The 25,371-nt window shown below is 42.9% G+C and overlaps 1 protein-coding gene across 1 annotated transcript in view; it reads left to right on the forward strand.

Moving 5' to 3' along the window:
- The window catches only part of LOC106571159 (protein eva-1 homolog A), a 171,003-nt gene that overhangs the window by 52,874 nt on the left and 92,758 nt on the right, over positions 1-25,371 (forward strand). The window contains exon 4 of the mRNA XM_014143899.2: positions 298-447. Within this exon, the coding sequence (XP_013999374.1) occupies positions 298-447 (150 nt within the window). The remainder of the gene's footprint in view (positions 1-297; positions 448-25,371) is intronic.

Raw genomic sequence — 25,371 nt, forward strand, 5'->3', positions numbered from 1 at the left:
AGAGGTTTACATTTGAGGATGTAGGACAGAAAGAGTGAGGGAAGGCTCATGGTGCTTGGAAAGGGATGATGGAGAGAAGTATTTAGAACACACACACCTGAATATCTGAACACCTGCACACTTTCACACCTTCACACGTGAACACCTGCACACTTTCACACCTTCACACGTGAACACCTGCACACTCACAGGGAAAATAAAAGGCTAACTTCAGAGTAAGCCTGAGACAGACAGAAAGGGTAAGTGTGTGTGTCTGATGATACTAAAGATGATATCTCTTCCTCCACCCCCTTCCAGATGAGTATAAGAGTACGGTGGTGTGTGAGGAGGAAAGGATGAAGCTGAGCTGTAAACAGGGGATGCAGATCGCCGTCTACTCTGCCATGTTTGGTCGAACCCAACAGGGGACCCTGGAGTGTCCTACCCATCACAGGGCGCCCTCCGTAGGTAAGACCGTCACCCATGTATAGAACCTGGAGTTTTCCTCAAAGCTTGATCTGATCATTAAACACTCTTGGCCTGTAGTCTCTAGGTAACTGAAAGGTTTTCTCAGAATAACCATCTGGCCTTTATGGCCACACGTACTCTTCTAATATCCACCCGGCACAGCCAGAAGAGGACTGGCCACCCCTCATAGCCTGGTTCCTCTGTACAGTAGGTTTCTTCCTAGGTTCCTGTCTTTCTAGTGAGTTTGTCCTACCCACCGTGCTTCTACATCTGCATTGCTTGCTGTTTGGGGTTTTAGGCTGGGTTTCTGTATAGCACTTTGTGACAACTGCTGACGTGTAAAGGGCTTTATGCACTGGTCAGTTGAGAAAAGGCACTTACTGTCACACCCTGACCTTAGAGAGACGTTTTATTCCTCTATTTGTTAGGTCAGGGTTTGATGTGGGGTGGGCATTCTATGTTGTATATTTCTTTGTTTTGACCGAGTATGGTTCCCAATCAGAGGAAGCTGTCTATCGTTGTCTCTGATTGGGAATCATACTTAGGCAGCCTTTTCCCACCTGTGTTTTGTGGGTAGTTATTTTCTGTTTAGCTTATGTGCCTGACGGAACTGTGCATTTTCCCCTTTTGTTATTTTGTTTGCGTGTTTCTTGAAAATAAATATCATGAACACTTACCACGCTGCGTTTTGGACCACTTCTTCTTCAACTACAAACGACACCCGTTACAGAACTAACCACCACCAAAGGACCAAGCGGCGTGGTCAGGACGAATGGACCTGGGAGGAAATCCTAGACGGGAAAGGACCCTGGAGGCAGGACGGGGAGTATCGCCGTCCGAAGGAGGAGATGGAGGCAGCGAGAGCAGAACGGCGATGCTACGAGGAACTAGCACGGCAACAACGGAAGCCCGAGAGGCAGCTCCCAAAAATGTCTTGGGGGGGGGGCACACGGGGAGATTGGCGGAGTCAGGGTGGAGACCTGAGCCAACTCCCCGCGCTTACCGTGGGGAGCATGTGACCAGTCAGGCACCGTGTTATGCTGTGATGCGCACTATATCTCCAGTGCGCATTCATAGCCCGGTGCGCTCTGTGCCTGCACCCGCATTTGCCGTGCTAGAGTGAGCATTCAGCCAGGACGGATTGTACCGGCTCAGCGCTCCTGGTCTCCAGTACGCCTCCTCGGTCCAGGACATCCTGCGCCAGCTCTACGCACTGTGTCGCCAGTGCGCCTTCACAGCCCAGTTCGTCCTGTGCCAGCGCCCCGCACTTGCCGGGCTAACGTAAGCATCCAGCCAGGACGGGTTGTGCCAGCCCTACGCTCCAGACCTCCAGTGCGCCTCCACGGCCCAGTATATCCTGTGCTAGCTCTGCGCACCCGGTCTCCAGTGCGTCTCCCCAGTCCGGTGAGACCTGTTCCGGCTCCACGTACGAAGCCTCCAGTGATGATCCATGGTCCGAAGTTTCCAGTGATGATCCATGGCACGAAGCCTCCAGTGATGATCCATGGCCCGGAGTCTGTAGTGATGATCCATGGCGTGGAGCCTGTAGTGATGATCCATGGCCCGGAGCCTCCAGCGATGATCCATGGCACGGAGCCTCCAGCGAAGATCCATGGCACGGAGCCTCCAGCGACGATCCATGGCACGGAGCCTCCAGCGACGATCCATGGCACGGAGCCTCCAGCGACGATCCATGGCACGGAGCCTCCAGCGACGATCCCCGGCACGGAGCCTGCAGCGACGGTCCCCGGCACGGAGCCTGTAGCGACGGTCCCCGGTCCGGAGTCTCCAGCGGCGGTCGGCAGTCCGGAGTCTCCAGCGGCGGTCGGCAGTCCGGAGTCTCCAGCGGCGGTCGGCAGTCCGGAGTCTCCAGCGGCGGTCGGCAGTCCGGAGTCTCCAGCGGCGGTCGGCAGTCCGGAGTCTCCAGCGGCGGTCGGCAGTCCAGAGCCTCCGGCGATGATCCACGGTCCGGTTCCTCCGGCGACGATCCATGGTCCGGTTACACAAAAGCGGAGGGATCAGCTGGCGGAGCGGGGGTAGATGCCCACCCGGACCCTCCCCTATAGGTTCAGGTTTGCAGCCGGGAGTCCGCACCTTTGGGGGGGGGAGTACTGTCACGCCCTGACCTTAGAGAGACGTTTTATTCCTCTATTTGTTAGGTCAGGGTGTGATGTGGGGTGGGCATTCTATGTTGTATATTTCTTTGTTTTGACCGAGTAGGGTTCCCAATCAGAGGCATCTGTCTATTGTTGTCTCTGATTGGGAATCATACTTAGGCAGCCTTTTCCCACCTGTGTTTTGTGGGTAGTTTATTTTCTGTTTAGCTTATGTGCCTGACGGAACTGTGCGTTTTCGGTTTCCCTTTTGTTATTTTTGTTTGCGTGTTTCTTGAAAATAAATATCATGAACACTTACCACGCTGCGTTTTGGTCGACTTCTTCTTCAACTACAAACGACACCCGTTACACTTACTGTCACTATGGGTGCCTGCCCCTACAACAACCTTCATTGTTTGGAAACCTGAAGGGACTGGTAAGTTCGGACCAAATGGTGTTACTCCACCTAGCTTTCCAAAGGTCTTAGGGAAGTGTCCTCCATATTTATTTATTTCACCTTTCCCGTCAGATTTGCAAATAGTGCAGGGGTAGGGTTTTTCAGTGGGCCGAGCATTAACTTAATTATATGCCCCAGTAACTGACCAATGGCAGCTGCTTCAGAACCAGTTTTTTTTCAAATAGTGAATCACTCCAACTGGATCAGGAAGTCATCACTCACATACTGGATCAGGAAGTAATCACTCACATACTGGATCAGGAAGTAATCACTCATATACTGTCTGTCTGATGGTTGGTTCTGTATTCATGAGGTTTCAAATGCTTGAGGATATACATATAGTGGACACACACAGCCAAAGGAATAGGAGTGGACTTTATGTCAGAGTTCTCTGTCATCCACAGGGGAGAGTTTGGCTCGTAGTAAAAGGACAGGATTGAGGTGTGTTTGTGTATGTCTGTGCTTGTGAGCATGTGCATGTGAGTGTAATTTTTATTAGGATCCCCATTAGCTAACGCCGTAATGCTAGCTAATCTTCCTGGGGTCCAACACCAATTAACAAGATATTACAAACAACCACAAATCAAGACTTCACAAACATTCAACAAGTAGACAATACAGATAAATAAAATACCTGACAGGAAACACATTTAACATTCAGTTGATACTTTCTATTTCCTGTCCAGTCATATGGTCTATCGCATTAATGTTCTTTCTATTTCCTGTCCAGTCATATGGTCTATCGCATTAGATGTTCTTGTAATTTTTGCTTGAAGGTGGATTGACTTTTTGCCTGAGAAATATGGATTGGTAATGAGTTCCATTCAGCTATGGCTCTATATAAAACTGTAGATTTAAGGCGATTTGTCCTTGGCTTGGGTTGTTTTAGCTGCCCTGAATTTGCCTGTCTGGTTTGGTGGTTATGGGTGTTGATAGTATGTACTAACTGGCCTGAAAAATACTGTGGTTTTTTTAAAAATAGAACATTCCTAAAGAATATCAGAAGACTACATAGTTATTTGTTTTTAACAAGTGTGTGTGTGTGTGGCAGCAATGTTGTTGAAGGGAATTTTAATGGCTGTATTCTTGGATCTAATCAAATAAAAACAGATCAAATCAAATTGTATTTGTCACGTGTCGAATACAACAGGTGTAGTCCTTACTGTGAAACGCTTACTTACAAGCCCCTAACCAACAAAGCAGTTTTAAGAGAAATAATTAAAGAGCAGCAGTAAAATAACAACAGCGAGGCTATATACAGAGGGTACCCGGTATAGAGTCAATGTGCGGGGGGCACCCGTTAGTCGAGGTAATTGAGTTAATGTACTGTACATGTAGGTAGATTGTTGCAGTGAAATGTGTTGTTTGCACATCAACAGATTTTTCACCTTGTCTGCTCTGGTATTCAAACCAGCAACCTTTTGGTTTCTGACCTAACACGCTAACCGCTAGGCTACCACCCCCCTTAGGATAGGTAGGTGTCACTCCAACTACAGTTACTCTGTAGGCTTAGCCAACAGTCATTCGGTGGAATAGTCTATCTGGCACCAAACGAAAGGAAACAGACTGAAGCGGGGGGGGGAATAATAAGAAACTCTAATTTTAGTTTTCCGTTGCTAACGTTTGAAAACATTTTTCTATTTTTTATTTAACCTTTATTTAACCAGGCAAGTCACTGGCCAAACCCGGATGATGCTGGGCCAATTGTGCGCTGCCCTATGTCCTGATAATTTGTCTCCTTTGAAAAGTATAGGAGGCATGTGTGGGTGTGGGTGAGTGGGTCAAATGTCATTTGGCACAATTCACGATTCAAACAATGTACTGGGGACATGCCCCCGAGTGTGTGTGTGTGTGTGTGTGTGAGTGAGACAGGGGTGTAAGGATAGGGCCAAGAGGCTGAATCAGGTGTCAGAGTCAGATATCGACAGTGTGTGTGTCCTTTATGTGATATGAGGAGCCAATCAGTCAGTCAGTGTGTGCGTCCCAAATGCCACCCTAAGCCCTATAGAGTCCTTTACTTTTGACCAGGGCCCATAGGGCTGTGGTCAAAAGTAGTGCACTATGTAGGGAAAAGGGTTCCATTTGGGACGAGGCCAGTGTGGGAGTACACTTTGATGGGACACGCCCCCATTTTCATCGATGGGGCTGTAGTGGAGCAGGTTGAGAGCTTCAAGTTCCTTGGCGTCCACAACACCAACAAACTAACATGGTCCAAGCACACCAAGACAGTCGTGAAGAGGGCACGCAAAATCTATTCCCCCTCAGGAGACTGAAAAGATTTGGCATGGGTCCTCAGATCCTCAAAAGTTTTTACAGCTGCACCATCGAGAGCATCCTGACGGGTACATCCCTGCCTGGTATGGCAACTGCTCGGCCTCTGACCGCAAGGCACTACAGAGCGTCTTAGACCCATGTGGCTCAGTTGGTAGAGCATGGTGTTTGCAATGCCAGGGTTGTGGGTTCGATTCCCACGGGGGACCAGTATGGGGGGGAAACAGAAAAAATGTATGAAATGTATGCATTCACTACTGTAAGTCGCTCTGGATAAGAGCGTCTGCTAAATGACTAAAATGTAAATGTAGTACGATCGGCCCAGTACATCACTAGGGCCAAGCTTCCTGCCATCCAGGACCTCTATACCAGGTGGTGTCAGAGGAAGGCCATAAAAATTGTCAAAGACTCCAGCCAGCCTAGTCATAGACTGTTCTCTCTACTACCGCATGGCAAGCGGTACTGGAGTGACAAGTCTAGGTCCAAGAGGCTTCTAAACAACTTCTAGCCATAAGACTCCTGAACAGCTAATCAAATGGCTACCCAGACTATTTGCATTGCCACCCCCCCCTATGCTGCTGCTACTCTCTTTTATTATCTATGAATAGTCACTTTAATAACTATGTACATACTACCTCAACTAACCTCCGCACATTGACTATTGTTATTTTACTGCTACTTTTATTTGTATTTTTTTATTTTTTTTTATTTTTCTTAACTGCATTGTTGGTTAAGGGCTTGTAAGTAAGCATTTCACTGTAAGCTCTATACCTGTTGTATTCCGCACATGTGACAAATAATCACCACTGGCAGGTGGACAAGGAATATAGGACACTTTGTGAGTTTAAACAGAGTCAGGTTTTTTTTCTCGCAGCAACGATGCCATTTCTTACTGTTGAGGTAGTTGAGGGGCTGTCCTATACGGTTTTACTACAGAAAGACACAAGACTATCATGGTATATTGGGGAGATGTCAGACTTAGTACACAAAACATAATTCTCTAAAAATGTCTTTACAGCCTCGGACACTTAGTGTGACATTTTCATAATGCAAAAGAGCACAGATCATCATAATTCATTTTCAAACTTCTCTTCGACAATGCTCGCTATAAGGTAGCCTCGAACTACCATCCAGATCTGTGAGCTCACATACATATATTTCACGACACTGAATCAGCTAAACACATGTATTTAAGCTTGCCTGATCTGGACGGTAGTACGAGGCTAGTTCTGAGGAGGGTTTACACTATCTTAAGCACAGAGCAAATCTCCCCCTCAGTCCCATTCTTTCTCATATTTTCCCTGTTCTGTGTATTTTATATAACTGTCCGTATCATTGACTCTCTCTCACCATGTCCCCCTACTTGATTCCCCCGGTCGTGTTCCCTTACATGTGGGTCAATGTCACCGTACAGAGAAAGTGAAATGAGGTTTTATTGAGTGACAGGCCAGACTAACTGTCATATTCGTGAATGTAGGTGGCAGGGAAGTCAGGCACAGGAGAAACCAAGTTGGTTAAATATGGAGTATTTAATGAAAAACAAACTCCATAACCAAAGTACAAAATAAACTGGGTAAAGGATACCCGTCGCACACCGATACACAAATCCACATAACATAACATACAAACAATCACCGACAAGGACATGAGGGGAAACACACAAGTAATTAATGGTGGTCATGAGGGTTAAATACACAAGTCATTAATGGGATTGGAAACAGGTGTGATGGAAGACAAGACAAAACCAATGGATAATAAAAAACTGATCAATGATGGCTAGAAGACCGTTGACCGCCGAGCACCACCTGTGCAAGGAGGGGCATCGACTTCGGTAGAAGTCGTGAAAATCTCGTCTACAAACGATTGGAAGACTGATGGAGCATTCTATAACCTCTATGGGCTAGGTGGGACGCTTGCGTCCCACCTACTCAACAGCCAGTGTAATCCCGTGGCGCGTTATTCAAATACCTCAAAAATGCAAATACTTCAATTTTTCAAACATATGACTATTTTACACCATTTTAAAGACAAGACTCTCGTTAATCTAACCACACTGTCCGATTTCAAAAAGGCTTTACAACGAAAGCAAAACATTAGATTATGTCAGCAGAGTACCCAGCCAGAAATAATCAGACACTCATTTTTCAAGCTAGCATATAATGTCACATGAACCCAAACCACAGCTAAATGCAGCACTAAACTTTGATGATCTTCATCAGATGACAACCCTAGGACATTATGTTATACAATACATGCATGTTTTGTTAAATCAAGTTCATATTTATATCAAAAACCAGCTTTTTACATTAGCATGTGACTAGCATGTGACTAGCATTCCCACTGAACACTGCCGGTGAATTTACTAAATTACTCACGATAAACGTTCACAAAAAACATAATTATTTTAAGAATTATAGATACAGAACTCCTCTATGCACTCGATATGTCCGATTTTAAAATAGCTTTTCGGTGAAAGCACATTTTGCAATATTCTCAGTAGATAGCCCGGCATCACAGGGCTAGCTATTTAGACACCCAGCAAGTTTAGCCTTCACCAAACTCCGATTTACTATTAGAAAAGTTTGATTACCTTTGGTGTTCTTCGTCAGAATGCACTCCCAGGACTGCTACTTCAATAACAAATGTTGGTTTGGTCCCAAATAATCCATTGTTATATCCAAACAGCGGCGTTTTGTTCGTGCGTTCAAGACACTATCCGAAAGGGTAAATAAGGGTGGCGAGCATGGCGCATTTCGTGACAAAAAAATTCTAAATATTCCATTACCGTACCTCGAAGCATGTCAACCGCTGTTTAAAATAAATTTTTATGCCATTTTTCTCGTAAAAAAGCGATACTATTCCGACCGGGAAAGCCTGTATACGTACAAAGAGAGAGGAAATAAATACATCTCGTGTCCTCGTGCACGAGCGTGAGTCTCAGAGTACTCTGACCAGCCACTATCCAAACGCAATAATTTGTTTCAGCCAGAGGCTGCCTCGATATCATTCAGCTTTTTCCCGGGTTCTGAGAGCCTATGGGAGCCGTAGGAAATGTCACGTTACCGCAAAGATCCTCAGTCTTCAATAAAAAGAGCCAAGATGAACAACAACTTGTCAGAGAGGGCGCTTCCTGTTTGGAATCTTCTCAGGTTTTTGCCTGCCATATGTGTTCTGTTATACTCACAGACACCATTCAAACAGTTTTAGAAACTTTAGGGTGTTTTCTATCCAAAGCCAATAATTATATGCATATTCTAGTTACTGGGCAGGAGTAGTAACCAGATAAAATCGGGTACGTTTTTTTATCCGGCCGTGTCAATACTGCCCCCTAGCCCTAACAGGTTAACCCGTATGGCATGACGAGGTACTCATAATGCCCTGAGGTGGTACTAAATTCTGTCTTCCACTCGTCCCCATCTCAGATACACACCAGATTGTACGCACTCCGGAGATCCAGTTTAGTGAAGAAGCGCGCCCCGTGCATTAACTCAATCGCCGGGGCGATCAGGGGTAGCGGGTAACTGTACCCCACCGTGATTTTATTGAGACCTCGATAATCAATGCACAGGCGCAGACCTCCATCCTTCTTCACAAAAAAGAAACTTGGAGACGGGTGAAATGGAGGGCCGAATGTACCCCTGACGCAGGGATTCAGAGACATATGTCTCCATAGCCACCGTCTCCGCTTGCGACAGGGGATACACGTGACTCTTGGGAAGTGCAGCGTCTACCATGAGATTTATCGCACAATCCCCCTGTCGATGGGGTGGTAATTGAGTCGCCTTCCTTTTACAGAAGGCGAGAGCCAAATCGGCATATTCGGGGGGAATGCGCATGGTGGAAACCTGGTCTGGACATTCCACCGTAGTAGCACCAACGGAAATCCATCCACACCTACCTGATCACTCTCGCAACCACCCCGTGAGAGCCCTCTGGGGTTATGACTAGTTAACCAAGGTAGACCCAGCACCACGGGATACGCAGGAGTGTCCATAAGGAAAATACAAAATTTTTCCTTGTGACCCCCCCTGTGTCACCATACTCAAAGGAGCTGTGGCCTCCTTGATCAACCCTGACCCTAATGGTCGACTATCTAAGGTGTGAACGGGGAAAGGCACATCCACGGGTACAATAGGGATCCCTGAACTATTAGCAAAAGCTTGATCAATGAAATTCCCAGCCGCGCCTGAATCTACTAGCACCTTATGCTGGGAAGGCTGGGAAAAATCAGGAAAAGTAACAGACAAAAATAAATGTGCAACAGAGGGCTCTGGATGAGAATGGTGCCTACTCACCTGGGGTGGTGCCAGAGCGCCCTGCCTGCTACCTCGATTCCCAGAAGAACCTACCCGGCACCGACCAGCAGTGTGCCCTCTGCGGCCACCGATGGTGCACGAGCGGGAACCCCCTCCAGTCTCCCTGTGCACCCTCCCAGTTCCCTGGGTATAGGAGAGGGGGTGCGGGAGGATGGAACCACCAGACCCCGATCTGGACGTCCGCGAGCAGCCAGCAAGTTGTCTAGCCGGATGGACAGATCCGAAGGTGAGGGTGGTGTCTCTGCAGGCCAGCTCCCGACGGACGTCCTCACGCAGACTGCAGCGATAATGGTCGATCAGGGCCCCGTGATTCCATCCCGCACTGGCTGCCAGTGTCCTGAACTCCAAAGCAAAATCCTGTACGCTCCTCGTCTCCTGCCTCAGATGGTAGAGGCGCTTACCCACCGCTCTGCCCTCGGGTGGGTGGTCGAAGACTGCCCGGAAACGGCGGATGAACTCCTCATAACGGTCCAACGCCGCATCTCCTCCGTCACACACAGCGCTGGCCCATTCCTGGTGAGGCATGAGACGAGGGCGAAACTCTACTCGGTCTGATGGAACTGGTTGGACCGTGGCCAGATAAAGGTCTAATTGGAGGAGGAAACCCTGGCAGCCGGCAGTATTTCCGTTGTATCCCTGAGGCATGGATATACGGATTCCACCGGGTTCAGATTGAGCAGGGGTGTGCAGTATAGACCCCGGTTGGGCTGGTGGAGGCGCTGGAAGAACTCCCTGTCTCTCCCAGCGGTCCATCTTCTGGACAACGCGCTCCATGGCGGCGCACAGATGGTGAAGCTTCTTCGCTTGCTCCTGGATGCGCTCCTCCACCTCCATGTCCGTGGTATCCTCTCCTGCTGACTTCAATATGCGGGTCGGTGATTCTGTCATACTCGTGAATGTAGGTGGCAGGGAAGTCAGGCGCAGGAGAAACCACGTTGGTTAAATATGAAGTATTTAATGAAAAACAAACTCCATAACCAAAGTACAAAATAAACTGGGTAAAGGATACCCGTCGCACACCGATACATTAATCCACATAACATAACATACAAACAATCACCGACAAGGACATGAGGGGAAACAGAGGGTTAAATACACAAGTAATTAATGGGATTGGAAACAGGTGTGATGGAAGACAAGACAAAACCAATGGATAATGAAAAACGGATCAATGATGGCTAGAAGACCGGTGACGTCGACCGCCGAGCCACACCCGCGCACGGAGGGGCATCGACTTCGGCAGAAGTCGTGACACTAACAATGTTAATGATGCTTTTCCCTCCTGTGTAATACCAGGACCAAGGTGCTGAGCATGTTTGTTGTTTTTAAGGAGACCATGGATTTGTGTGGTGTGTGTGTGTCCATCAGGTCCAAGTCGTTACCTCGTCTTAACTAATGTACCAATCAGAGAAGAGCTGTCTGAGGTCTCAGCTCACCACCTGAACGTGTGTGTGTGTGTGTGTGTGTGTGTGTGTGTGTGTGTGTGTGTGTGTGTGTGTGTGTGTGTGTGTGTGTGTGTGTGTGTGTGTGTGTGTGTAGAGCATTAAGGATTGTTCTCAGAATAGTTGTGGATCTTTCCTGATCAGAAACGCACCTAAGAAGTCTGGTCCTGTAGCCTGAAGAAGACTGCTCATCTGATATCAGCACAGTACAAACGCATACATTTTCAACAAAAAATGTTCAATGTTTGACTGAATTTAAAAAATGAAGTGACCCCAACATTGTTTGTTAGTGTAGTCCTACAAACATACTGTTACAACCATTGAGCTTCATGTTATTGAGTATGTGACTTAGCAGCACAGTGCACACTCTGTCTTGATTTTTGAAGTAGGCTGACGAATCCCATGTTTTGTGTTCTGGAACAATTAGTGTGTTTGACCCTTCTCTGGCTGATAACAGTCCGAGTCAGAGGCCCCTGAGGTGACGAGGCACTTCAATGTCAGGAAATGACACAGGAGGAACATTTGGCAGCAGTCACATATACACTCACACACACCATGTTTAGGCGCCACAGGGATGTTTTTATACCCTCTGATAATCTATCAGTTTACACAGAGGTGCGTGTGCGCCAACGACTGAAATAACGTTAGTGGTTTTAGATATGTACTGTGTTTTTTTAAAGATATGAATGTTTCTGTTTTAGACAGTATGTATGCTTTTGTTTTTACATATGTATGTTTTTGTTTGATAAAGATTGTATCACTAAAAACAAATGTGCATAGGTTTTACTGTTTTATTAACTCAGCCTAATATTGTTAAATTACACTATCAGTCAAAAGTTTGGACAGACCAACTTATTCAAAGGTTTTTCTTTATTTTTACTATTTTCTACATTGTAGAATAATATTGAAGACATCAAAACTATGACATAATACGTATGGAATCATGTAGTAACCAAAAAAAGTGTTAAACAAATCAAAATATATTTTATATTTGAGATTCTTCAAAGTAGCCACCCTTTGCCTTTGCTTTGCACACTCTTGGCATTCTCTCAACAAGCTTCATCTGGTATGCTTTTCCAACAGTCTTGAAGGAATTCCCACAGATGCTGAGCACTTGTTGGCTGCTTATCCTTCACTCTGCTGTCCAACTCATCCCAAACCATCTCAATTGGGTTGAAGTCCGGTAATTGTGGAGGCCAGGTCATCTGATGCAGCACTCACTCTTTCTTGGTCAAATATCCCTTACACATCCTGGAGGTGTGTTGGGTCATTGTCCTGTTGAAAAACAAAATGATAATCCCTCTAAGCGCAAACCAGATGGGATGGCGTATCGCTGCAGAATGCTGTGGCAGCCATGTTGGTTAAGTGTTCCTTGAATTCTAAATAAATCACTGACAGTGTCACTAGCAAAGCACCTGCACACCATCACACCTCCTCCTCCATGCTTCACGGTGGGAACCACACATGCAGAGATCATCCATTCACCTACTCTGCATCTCACAAAAATACGGCGGTTGGAACCAAAAATCAAAAGTTTTGACTCATCATACCAAAGGACAGATTTCCACCAGTCTAATGTCCATTGCTCATGTTTCTTAGCCGAAGCAAGTCTCTTCTTCTTATTGATGTCCTTTAGTAGTGGTTTCTTTGCAGCAATTCAACCACGAAGGCCTGATTTACACTGTCCCCTCTGAACAGTTGTTGAGATGTGTCTGTTTGTAAGTGGTGTTACATAGATGCTGTATTCGCGATGCATGATTAATACATAATTCATGGTTTATTTGATGTAGTAAATAAATAAATGATTTGTTGATGTATAGATAAGAATTTAAATGTGATGTAACAGGTAAATTAACGTTAGGCCATTGTTTGTGTTTTTATGTTCCATCCCGGAACTAACCTTCTTTGTTGTGTTACTGCTACGGAATTTGTTAATTGACTGTGTGCAATCTAACTTAAGCAGATCTTAGTCTGAGTCATAATTGTTGATGGCAGAGGCTAAGAAAGACAGTAAAGGGACTTTCAAGGGACTTTAAGGATTCAAGAACCTCTTTTCAGGACAAGCAGCCAACGAGTTCTCAAGGCGTGACGTGGATGCATCGGAGAAAAAGACATGCAAGGCAATAAACTGTTATTTGAACTCTGTGAAGCATTTATTTGGGCTTCAATCTGAGGTGCAGTTAACTCTAATGAACTTATCCTCTGCAGCAGAGGTAACTCTGGGTCTTTCCTTTCCTGTGGCGGTCCTCATGAGAGCCAATTTCATCATAGCGCTTGATGGTTTTTGCGACTGCACTTGAAGAAACTTTCAAAGTTCTTGAAATGTTTTCGGATTGACGGATCTTCATGTCTTAAAATAATGATGGACTGTCATTTCTCTTTGCTAATTGGAGCTGTTCTTGCCATTAATATGGACTTGATATTTTCCCAAATAGGGCTATCTTCTGTATACCACCCCCTTGTCACAACACAACTGATTGGTTCAAACGCTTTAAAAAGGAAAGAAATTCCACAAATTAACTTTTAACAAGGCACACCTGTTAATTGAAATTCCTTCCAGGTAACTACCTCATGAAGCTGGTTGAGAGAATGCCAAGAGTGTGCAAAGCTAACCGGTGCCTGTATATAGCCTCGATACTGTTATAGCCTCGCTAAAGTATATAGCCTTGCTACTGTTATTTTTCACTGTCTTTTTACTGTTGTTTTTATTTCTTTACTTACCCGTTGTCCACCTAATACCTTTTTTGTCATGTTGGTTAGAGCCTGTAAGTAAGAGTTTCACTGTAAGGTTTACACCTTACAACTTTGATTTGAATCTGTCAAGGCAAAGGGTGGTTACTTTGAAGAATCTGAAATATCAAATATAGTTTGATTTGTTTAACACTTGTTTGGTTACTACATGATTCCATGGGTGTTATCTCATAGATTTGATGTCTTCACTATTATTCTACAATGTAGATAATGGTAATAATAAAGAGAAACCCTTGAATGAGTAGGTGTGTCCAAACTTTTGACTGGTACTGTATGTGTTGGTATCCTAGTGTGTGATAGATAATGGGTGTGATGTGTGAGTGTGTATCGTATCTATTTACCTGTGTGTAGCTGTCACAGTGTGTGACGCGGTAGACGGTGCCGTACACTACCAGGTCCATGTCCACGTTGAGATCTTTCCAGTGGTAGTGGTCGCCGCGGTCATTCTTGGGCAGCCTCTGGCGCTTGATCAGCTTGCCCTGCGGTCGAGGAAGAAAGGATTCACACATCAAAAATATACTCAGTCATATCTATCAATTTTGTCCTAGAAGAAAAACACCAACCATCTTCTAAAATCATGATTTAGAATGTTGCAGTGCGTTAGTTCACAGCACAACTGTCTTTACAAGAGGAAAATGTCGCCCTAAGTACAAATTAAACTTAAAGTGGAACTTACAGTGTATTAACCACGTTGCAGATATGAAACAATAATATCAGTAAAAAATATCAAATTCCCCAGTTTATGCTACAAAACCAACTTTATAAGAGGTTTTAAAAATAGGTTCTATTTGACTCAAAGTTCCATGACGTACACTAAGTTATTGTTGGCAGAATAGATGGATGCAGTTCAATGCATGATTAATATAATTCACTAATACATTTCTTGGTTGTCCAAAAACTATTGCTATCAGGTTGTAAATAACAGCTGGCCTGGTACATAGTTTGCTTCCTCCATTTGGGATGCACTGTTTCAATATTTTCGACAAAAACGGACGAATGTAACTAAGGCTGGGAATGTCAAAACAATCAAGGGCAATGATCACAAGTCGGTCATCACATGGCTAATAAGCTAGCGTATCTATTAATATAGCAACAGGCTAAAAACACAGAGCCTAACATTAGCTAGCCAACTAGCTACTAGGAGGATGTCATGTCATGTCATTGGAAGAGTGGGTGAGTGGTTGACTTTCCCCTCATATCGTTTTTTGGTGGCTATACACAGCTAGAGATGTATGTGTCATTTGGTTAGCTAGCAAGAACTTGTCAGTTAGCATATCTCTTGTGTTCACAAATTCAATCTGGCGATCTATCTTTCTATCTACGATTTCAGATTTCTCTCATCTGTGTGACAGAGCACAGAATAACTGATACATTTACAAAAGCGCAACACCTGCTGAATATGACCGGTGTCAGTAAACGCAGGCAAAGAAAGTAATAGTTAGTCACAAAGCTCTAGATAACATGTAAACAGCCTAACCAGCTCTGCTAGGGCAAGTTAAATGGTTAGAGTGAGGTGTTCTCTCATTTGTGTCTGGAAGTAGCTAGCTAGCAAGCTAGCCAACTTTAGCCAGTTAGCTTTGGGTGCTTGGTTGGGACAAGCGTCCATTGTTGGCAGGCAAGCTGCAGAAGGACGAGTAGACTACAATTCCCCATCGTTTATCAGTGCAATATTGATGGCCAACTAACTGAAAAAGTTTGAGATGGTTTATCTAACGTTCCTACGTCAGATGTTAGCTCATCTTGCTCTGGCTAGCATTAGTTGTTGATCTTTTTGTTGTTGATGTGCATTACTGAGGGAGATAGAGTCTACCTTTTCATGGTTGTTTGATCAATAGGACTGTAAAGTTCCCAAATGTAAGAGGACTCCTGTGGTATTTACATATTTCTTTTTTTTTTGTTTCAGATCATCAAACAAATGTTTATATTACACAAAGATAACCCAAGTAAACACAAAATGCAGTTTTTAAGTGATACTTTTTTTTATTAAGGGAAAAAAGCTATCCGAACCTTCATGACCCTATGTGACAAAGTAATTGCTCCCGCCTTGTTAAATCATGAATTTACTGTGGTTAATCACATTTTTTGGAAAGCTGAGTTCAATTCCACTAGCCACACCCAGGCCTGATTACTGCCAGACCTGTTGAATCAAGAAATCACTTAAATACAACCTGTCTGACAAAGTGAGGTAGGCCAAAAGATCTCAAAAAGCAAGACATCATGCTGCGATCCAAAGAAATTCAGGAACAGATGAGAAACAAAGTAATTGACATATATCAGTCTGGAAAAGGTTACAAAGCCATTTCTAAAGCTTTGGGACTCCAGCGAACCACGGTGAGAGCCATTATCCACAAATGGAGAAAATTTGGAACAGTGGTGAACCTTCACAGGACTGGCTGGCCTACCAAAATTACCCCAAGAGCGCAGCGACGACTCATCCAAGAGGTCACAAAAGAACCCACAACAACATCTAAAGAACTGCAGGCCTCACTTGCCTCAGTTAAGGTCAGTGTTCATGACTCAACCATAAGAAAGAGACTGGGCAAAAATGGCATCCATGGCACAGTTCCAAGGTGAAAACCACTGCTGACCAAAAAGAACAAAGGCTCGTCTCACTTTTGGCAAAAAACATCTTGATGATCCCCAAGACTTTTGGGAAAATATTCTGTGGACTGACGAGACAAAAGTTGAACTTTTTGGAAGGTGTGCATCCCGTTACATCTGGCGTAAAAGTAACACAGCATTTCAGAAAAAGAACATCATACCAACAGTCAAATATGGTGGTGGTGGTGGTAGTGTGATGGTCTGGGGCTGCTTTGCTGCTTCAGGACCTGGATGACTTGCTGTGATTGATGGAACCATGAACTCTGCTCTCTACCAAAACATCATGATGGAGAATGTCCGGCCATCAGTTTGTGACCTCAAGCTGAAGCACACTTGGGTTCTGCAGCAGGACAATGATCCAAAACACACCAGCAAGTCCACCTTAAGAAAAACAAAATTAAGGTTTTGGAGTGGCATAGTCAATGTCCGCACTTGAATCCGATTGAGATGCTGTGGCGTGACCTTAAGGCGGTTTATGCTCGAAAACCCTCCAATGTGGCTGAATTAAAACAATTCTGCAAAGAAGAGTGGGCCAAAATTCCTCCACAGCGATATGAAAGACTCATTGCCAGTTATCGCAAACGCTTGATTGCAGTTGTTGCTGCTGAGGGTGGCACAACCAGTTATTAGGTTTAAGGGGCAATTACTTTTCACATAGGGCCATGAAGGTTCAGATGATTTTATTTATTAAGGGAAAAAAGCTATCACTTAACTGCATTTTCTGCTTACTTTGGTTATCTTTGTGTAATATTTAAATGTATTTGATCTGAAACATGTAAGTGTGACAAATGTGCAAAGAAATAAGAAATCAGGAAGTGGGCAAACCCTTTTTCACAACACTATTAGCTCATCTTGCTCTGGCTAGCATTAGTTGTTGATCTTTTTGTTGTTGATGTGCATTACTGAGGGAGAGAGAGTCTAACTTTTCATGGTTGTTTGATCAATAGGACTGTAAAGTTCCCAAATGTAAGAGGTCTGCTGTTGTATTTACACATTTGCAGAAATCCATTCAGATGTATTTTGTGGCTTGGCGAATGTGTAATGATCTAAAGTTGCGCTGCTGCATCTGCCTGTAAACATACAGTCCAGTTCAAAGTGAATGATGGCAGGCCCATCTGCCTGTAAACACACAGTCCAGTTCAAAGTGAATGATGGCAGGCCCATCTGCCTGTAAACACAGTCCAGTACAAAGTGAATGATGGCATGCCCATCTGCCTGTAAACACACAGTCCAGTTCAAAGTGAATGATGGCAGGTCCATCTGCCTGTAAACACACAGTCCAGTTCAAAGTGAATGATGGCAGGTCCATCTGCTTGTATAAACACAGTCCAGTACAAAGTGAATGATAGCAGGCCTGTGTGCAAATGGCTTGTTTGTATAAAGGAAATGCATACCAGGTGACTACCTCATGAAGCTGGTTGAGAATGCCAAGAGTGTGCAAAGCTGTCATCAAGGCAAAGGGTAGCTACTTTAAAGAATCTCAAATATAAAATAACACTATTTTGGTTACTACATGATTCCATATGTGTTATTTCATACATCTACAATGTAGAAAATAGTAAGATTAAGCATAGTAATAGTAAAATTAAGAGTAGGTTTGTCTAAACTTTTGACTGGTACTGTATGTTCTGGTTAGGGTTGCAAAGCTACCTGTAATTTATCAAAATTACCAGAATATTTGGTAATTAACAGGAAACTATGTTAACTATGGTAACTTTGGTAATTTATACTTGATAACTTAAAAAAATATTTATTATTATTTTATTGTCATCTTTGTTATATCTGTGTCCATATTGTCCATTCGTTTCTAGTGGATTGACCATATGGTTCAAGAGAAAATAGCCTAATTAATACAAAAAACCATCTAATTTAAAAAATAAATATTTAACTAGGCAAGTCAGTTAAGATCAAATTGTTGTTTACCATGACGGCCTACACCGGCCAAACCTAGACGACACTGGGCCAATTGTGCACCACCGTATGGGACTTCTAATCACAGCCAGTTGTGATACAGCCTGGATTTGAACAAGGGTGTCTGTAGTGACACATCTAACACTGAGATGCAGTGCCTGAGACCACTGCGCCACTCGGGAGCTAATCAACAATGGCATTATTTTAATTAATTCTGAAACTCTTCTAACTAACTTTTTTCACAACTACCACCAGTTTGGCGACAAAACATTTTCAACATAGTCAAATAAGTGTGTTAAACATATAAAGGACATTTCATGCTGAAACCCTCATATTAAACACCAAGAGTATTCAGTGAGTTGATGGTTTATACTTAGAATAATGTTTTACATCTGTCATTCTATTTTTTTATTTTAAAATCAGAGTATTGGATTATTTGATATATTTTACATGTGATATATCCTCCCTTTGAAAGTATCCATTAATATACCCTCCCTTTGAAAGTTTCTAGTAATATACCCTCCCTTTGAAAGTTACCAGTGATATATCCTCCCTATGAAAGTTACCAGTGATATATCCTCCCTTTGAAAGTTACCAGTGATATATCCTCCCTATGAAAGTTACCAGTGATATCCTCCCTATGAAAGTTACCAGTGATATATCCTCCCTATGAAAGTTACCAGTGATATATCCTCCCTATGAAAGTTACCAGAGATATATCCTCTCTTTGAAAGTTACCAGTGATATAGCCTCCCTTTGAAAGTTACCAGTGATATATCCTCCCTATGAAAGTTACCAGTGATATATCCTCCCTATGAAAGTTACCAGTGATATATCCTCCCTATGAAAGTTACCAGTGATATCCTCCCTATGAAAGTTACCAGTGATATATCCTCCCTATGAAAGTTACCAGTGATATATCCTCCCTATGAAAGTTACCAGTGATATCCTCCCTATGAAAGTTACCAGTGATATATCCTCCCTATGAAAGTTACCAGTGATATATCCTCTCTTTGAAAGTTACCAGTGATATAGCCTCCCTTTGAAAGTTACCAGTGATATAGCCTCCCTATGAAAGTTACCAGTGATATATCCTCCCTATGAAAGTTACCAGTGATATATCCTCCCTATGAAAGTTACCAGTGATATATCCTCCCTATGAAAGTTACCAGTGATATATCCTCCCTATGAAAGTTACCAGTGATATATCCTCCCTATGAAAGTTACCAGTGATATCCTCCCTATGAAAGTTACCAGTGATATATCCTCCCTATGAAAGTTACCAGTGATATCCTCTCTTTGAAAGTTACCAGTGATATATCCTCCCTATGAAAGTTACCAGTGATATATCCTCCCTATGAAAGTTACCAGTGATATATCCTCCCTATGAAAGTTACCAGTGATATATCCTCCCTATGAAAGTTACCAGTGATATATCCTCCCTATGAAAGTTACCAGTGATATCCTCCCTATGAAAGTTACCAGTGATATATCCTCCCTATGAAAGTTACCAGAGATATATCCTCTCTTTGAAAGTTACCAGTGATATATCTCCTATGAAAGTTACAGTGATATCCTCCCTATGAAAGTTACCAGAGATATATCCTCTCTTTGAAAGTTACCAGTGATATATCCTCCCTATGAAAGTTACCAGTGATATATCGTCCCTATGAAAGTTACCAGTGATATATCCTCCCTATGAAAGTTACCAGTGATATCCTCCCTATGAAAGTTACCAGTGATATATCCTCCCTATGAAAGTTACCAGTGATATATCCTCCCTATGAAAGTTACCAGTGATATATCCTCCCTTTGAAAGTTACCAGTGATATATCCTCCCTTTGAAAGTTACCAGTGATATATCCTCCCTATGAAAGTTACCAGTGATATATCCTCCCTATGAAAGTTACCAGTGATATATCCTCCCTATGAAAGTTACCAGTGATATATCCTCCCTATGAAAGTTACCAGTGATATATCCTCCCTTTGAAAGTTACCAGTGATATATCCTCCCTATGAAAGTTACCAGTGATATATCCTCCCTATGAAAGTTACCAGTGATATATCCTCCCTATGAAAGTTACCAGTGATATATCCTCCCTATGAAAGTTACCAGTGATATATCCTCCCTATGAAAGTTACCAGTGATATATCCTCCCTATGAAAGTTACCAGTGATATATCCTCCCTATGAAAGTTACCAGTGATATATCCTCCCTATGAAAGTTACCAGTGATATATCCTCCCTATGAAAGTTACCAGAGATATATCCTCTCTTTGAAAGTTACCAGTGATATATACACTCCCTTTATAACCCTGGTTCTAGTATATCTTCTTGATGTAGTGTGTACTCTGCAACAGGTGGGTGTGTGTCGGTGTGTGTTTGTGTGTAAAATGTGAAGTTCAATGGTATTCAAGTATGACTCATAGTGGAAGAGGAGACGGGTGCTTCAGCTACCGGTAAGCATGTCCACCCATTGTCTGGGAGGTTCCAGGAAAGGTGTGGGTGTGTGTTTTGGATCATTCCAAGGAAAGGTGTGTGTTATTGTACCTAGTTTCAGGACACTGTGTTCACGTGTGTGTGTTTCACTCCTTTCACCCTGTGTGAACTTAGAGCGGCCAAAAACAACACTCATGTCTTAGACGTGTGACATCATCCAGGTCCACCCACGCTCTCTGGCATTGGATACTGATGATTGCATAGCATCGCAATGCTAGTGGGTTTAAGAGGAACTGCAGTGGGGTCTCCAAAATAAAAAATACATGAAAAAAGGGTGTATGGGACAATATACAAACATTTTGGTAAAGATCATATGAAAAATGTAATTAAATATATTTATTGGTTTCTTACAGAGTATTTATTGGTTTCTTATTGAGTATTTATTGGTTTCTTACTGAGTATTTATTGGTTTCTTACTGAGTATTTATTGGTTTCTTATTGAGTATTTATTGGTTTCTTACTGAGTATTTATTGGTTTCTTACTGAGTATTTATTGGTTTCTTATTGAGTATTTATTGGTTTCTTATTGAGTATTTATTGGTTTCTTATTGAGTATTTATTGGTTTCTTATTGAGTATTTATTGGTTTCTTACTGAGAATTTATTGGTTTCTTACTGAGTATTTATTGGTGGTGTGCCGCTGCTGCTATATCGTGGCCACCACTGAAAACATAAAAAAAAAAAAAAATTATAAAGGCTATACACAAATCATAGAAATCATGTAAACTACTAAAACTAGATATACATTATGTAGAAAAGATCATGGATCTATATAGTTTTAAATAAGATCATCTTTGAGAACTAACAGTCACCAAACGCGCCATTGCCCACATCCACTGCAGGCTAATGGGGGCCTGTCTGTCACTGAGTGAAGGGTTTCTGCATGACACTGACTGACTGATACAATCCCTCTGGGGGAAAAACATGTGCATAAACATACACATACTATACACAAACACACACACACAGTCTTGGAAACTAACGTTGTGGTAACACACAATTCAGTCCAATTTAAAATCCTATTTTCCCTAACCCCTAAACCTAACCCGTACCGTTACCCTAACCTTAACCCGAAAACCTTACCCTAGCTCCTAACCCTTAACGTAATTCTAACCCTAACACTAATTTTAACCTAAACCCTAAACCCCCTAGAAGTAGCATTTGACCTAGTTAGTCAAAATCTTTTTCATTTACTATTATTGTGCACACACACACACACACACACACACACACACACACACACACACACACACACACACCTGCTGAGATAGCCCTGTCTGCTGCATTCCAGAGCGGGTGAACTTGGCATTTCCCCTGACAGGACCACACACACAAACAACAACACAACCAGGGTGGCTGCCGTGGCAACGAACACAACCTTACACTGAACTCATTCTTCTCCACAGTTACCCAGCGGGCAAAAGTATTTTTCTGATATACAATGTCAGATTACAACCATTTAAAGACGTTTTTTAGCCCTTCAGGGAAAATAAAGACCTATTGAACGGAGTTCTCCATGAAGAAATCAAGGCGCCTGGAAAGACGTCATATCGTGATTGTTGTCTTGTTTAAGTGGCTGATACAACCAGGTAAAGGCGTCTTTTTCTGGATGCTAAACAGTCTAAAAAACGTCTTTTTACATTCAGACTACAACCTGACCATGACGTCAGTCTGATGTTATTGTAACCGGTTTTGCCCACTGAGCATAAGACACGTCTATTTGGTCTGAGTATTAGGCCTTGTCCTGGACCCAGGCCAAGACACACACACATGTCACTGTGTGTGTATGATCTATCTCTAACTGCTTGTCTGTGTTAGAGGAGTTATGGCATACACTCACACATCATCCTATTACAGTCATATGCTACTGAGATAAATGTCACACCCAGTCTATACATTCTATATCTGTGCCACTGAGATGAATGTCACACCCAGTCTATGGATTCTATATCTGTGTACTGAGATGAATATCACTCCATCTGTGGATTCTATATCTGTGTACTGAGATGAATGTCACACCCAGTCTATGGATTCTATATCTGTGCTACTGAGATGAATATCACTCCCAGTCTATGGATTCTATATCTGTGCTACTGAGATGAATGTCACTCACAGTCTATGGATTCTATATCTGTGCTACTGAGATGAATATCACTCCCAGTCTATGGATTCTATATCTGTGCTACTGAGATGAATATCACTCCCAGTCTATGGATTCTATACCTGTGCTACTGAGATGAATATCACTCCCAGTCTATGGATTCTATATCTGTGCTACTGAGATGAATATCACTCCCAGTCTATGGATTCTATACCTGTGCTACTGAGATGAATATCACTCCCAGTCTATGGATTCTATATCTGCTACTGAGATGAATATCACTCCCAGTCTATGGATTCTATACCTGTGCTACTGAGATGAATATCAATCCCAGTCTATGGATTCTATACCTGCTACTGAGATGAATATCACTCCCAGTCTATGGATTCTATATCTGCTACTGAGATGAATATCACTCCCAGTCTATGGATTCTATACCTGCTACTGAGATGAATATCACTCCCAGTCTATGGATTCTATACCTGCTACTGAGATGAATATCACTCCCAGTCTATGGATTCTATACCTGTGCTACTGAGATGAATATCACTCCCAGTCTATGGATTCTATACCTGTGCTACTGAGATGAATATCACTCCCAGTCTATGGATTCTATATCTGTGCTACTGAGATGAATATCACTCCCAGTCTATGGATTCTATATCTGTGCTACTGAGATGAATATCACTCCCAGTCTATGGATTCTATACCTGTGCTACTGAGATGAATATCACTCCCAGTCTATGGATTCTATACCTGTGCTACTGAGATGAATATCACTCCCAGTCTATGGATTCTATATCTGCTACTGAGATGAATATCACTCCCAGTCTATGGATTCTATATCTGCTACTGAGATGAATATCAATCCCAGTCTATGGATTCTATATCTGTGCTACTGAGATGAATATCACTCCCAGTCTATGGATTCTATACCTGTGCTACTGAGATGAATATCACTCCCAGTCTATGGATTCTATATCTGTGCTACTGAGATGAATATCACTCCCAGTCTATGGATTCTATATCTGTGCTACTGAGATGAATATCACTCCCAGTCTATGGATTCTATACCTGCTACTGAGATGAATATCACTCCCAGTCTATGGATTCTATATCTGCTACTGAGATGAATATCAATCCCAGTCTATGGATTCTATATCTGTGCTACTGAGATGAATATCACTCCCAGTCTATGGATTCTATACCTGTGCTACTGAGATGAATATCACTCCCAGTCTATGGATTCTATATCTGTGCTACTGAGATGAATATCACTCCCAGTCTATGGATTCTATACCTGTGCTACTGAGATGAATATCACTCCCAGTCTATGGATTCTATACCTGTGCTACTGAGATGAATATCACTCCCAGTCTATGGATTCTATACCTGTGCTACTGAGATGAATATCACTCCCAGTCTATGGATTCTATAGCTGCTACTGAGATGAATATCACTCCCAGTCTATGGATTCTATACCTGTGCTACTGAGATGAATATCACTCCCAGTCTATGGATTCTATATCTGCTACTGAGATGAATATCACTCCCAGTCTATGGATTCTGTATCTGCTACTGAGATGAATATCACTCCCAGTCTATGGATTCTATATCTGCTACTGAGATGAATATCACTCCCAGTCTATGGATTCTATATCTGTGCTACTGAGATGAATATCACTCCCAGTCTATGGATTCTATATCTGCTACTGAGATGAATATCACTCCCAGTCTATGGATTCTATACCTGTGCTACTGAGATGAATATCACTCCCAGTCTATGGATTCTATATCTGTGCTACTGAGATGAATATCACTCCCAGTCTATGGATTCTATACCTGCTACTGAGATGAATATCACTCCCAGTCTATGGATTCTATACCTGTGCTACTGAGATGAATATCACTCCCAGTCTATGGATTCTATACCTGTGCTACTGAGATGAATATCACTCCCAGTCTATGGATTCTATACCTGTGCTACTGAGATGAATATCACTCCCAGTCTATGGATTCTATACCTGCTACTGAGATGAATATCACTCCCAGTCTATGGATTCTATACCTGTGCTACTGAGATGAATATCACTCCCAGTCTATGGATTCTATATCTGCTACTGAGATGAATATCACTCCCAGTCTATGGATTCTATATCTGTGCTACTGAGATGAATATCACTCCCAGTCTATGGATTCTATATCTGCTACTGAGATGAATATCACTCCCAGTCTATGGATTCTATACCTGTGCTACTGAGATGAATATCACTCCCAGTCTATGGATTCTGTATCTGCTACTGAGATGAATATCACTCCCAGTCTATGGATTCTATACCTGCTACTGAGATGAATATCACTCCCAGTCTATGGATTCTATACCTGCTACTGAGATGAATATCACTCCCAGTCTATGGATTCTATATCTGCTACTGAGATGAATATCACTCCCAGTCTATGGATTCTATACCTGCTACTGA

Source organism: Salmo salar, chromosome ssa15 (genome assembly GCF_905237065.1).
Source record: "Salmo salar chromosome ssa15, Ssal_v3.1, whole genome shotgun sequence".
NCBI lineage: Eukaryota > Metazoa > Chordata > Actinopteri > Salmoniformes > Salmonidae > Salmo > Salmo salar.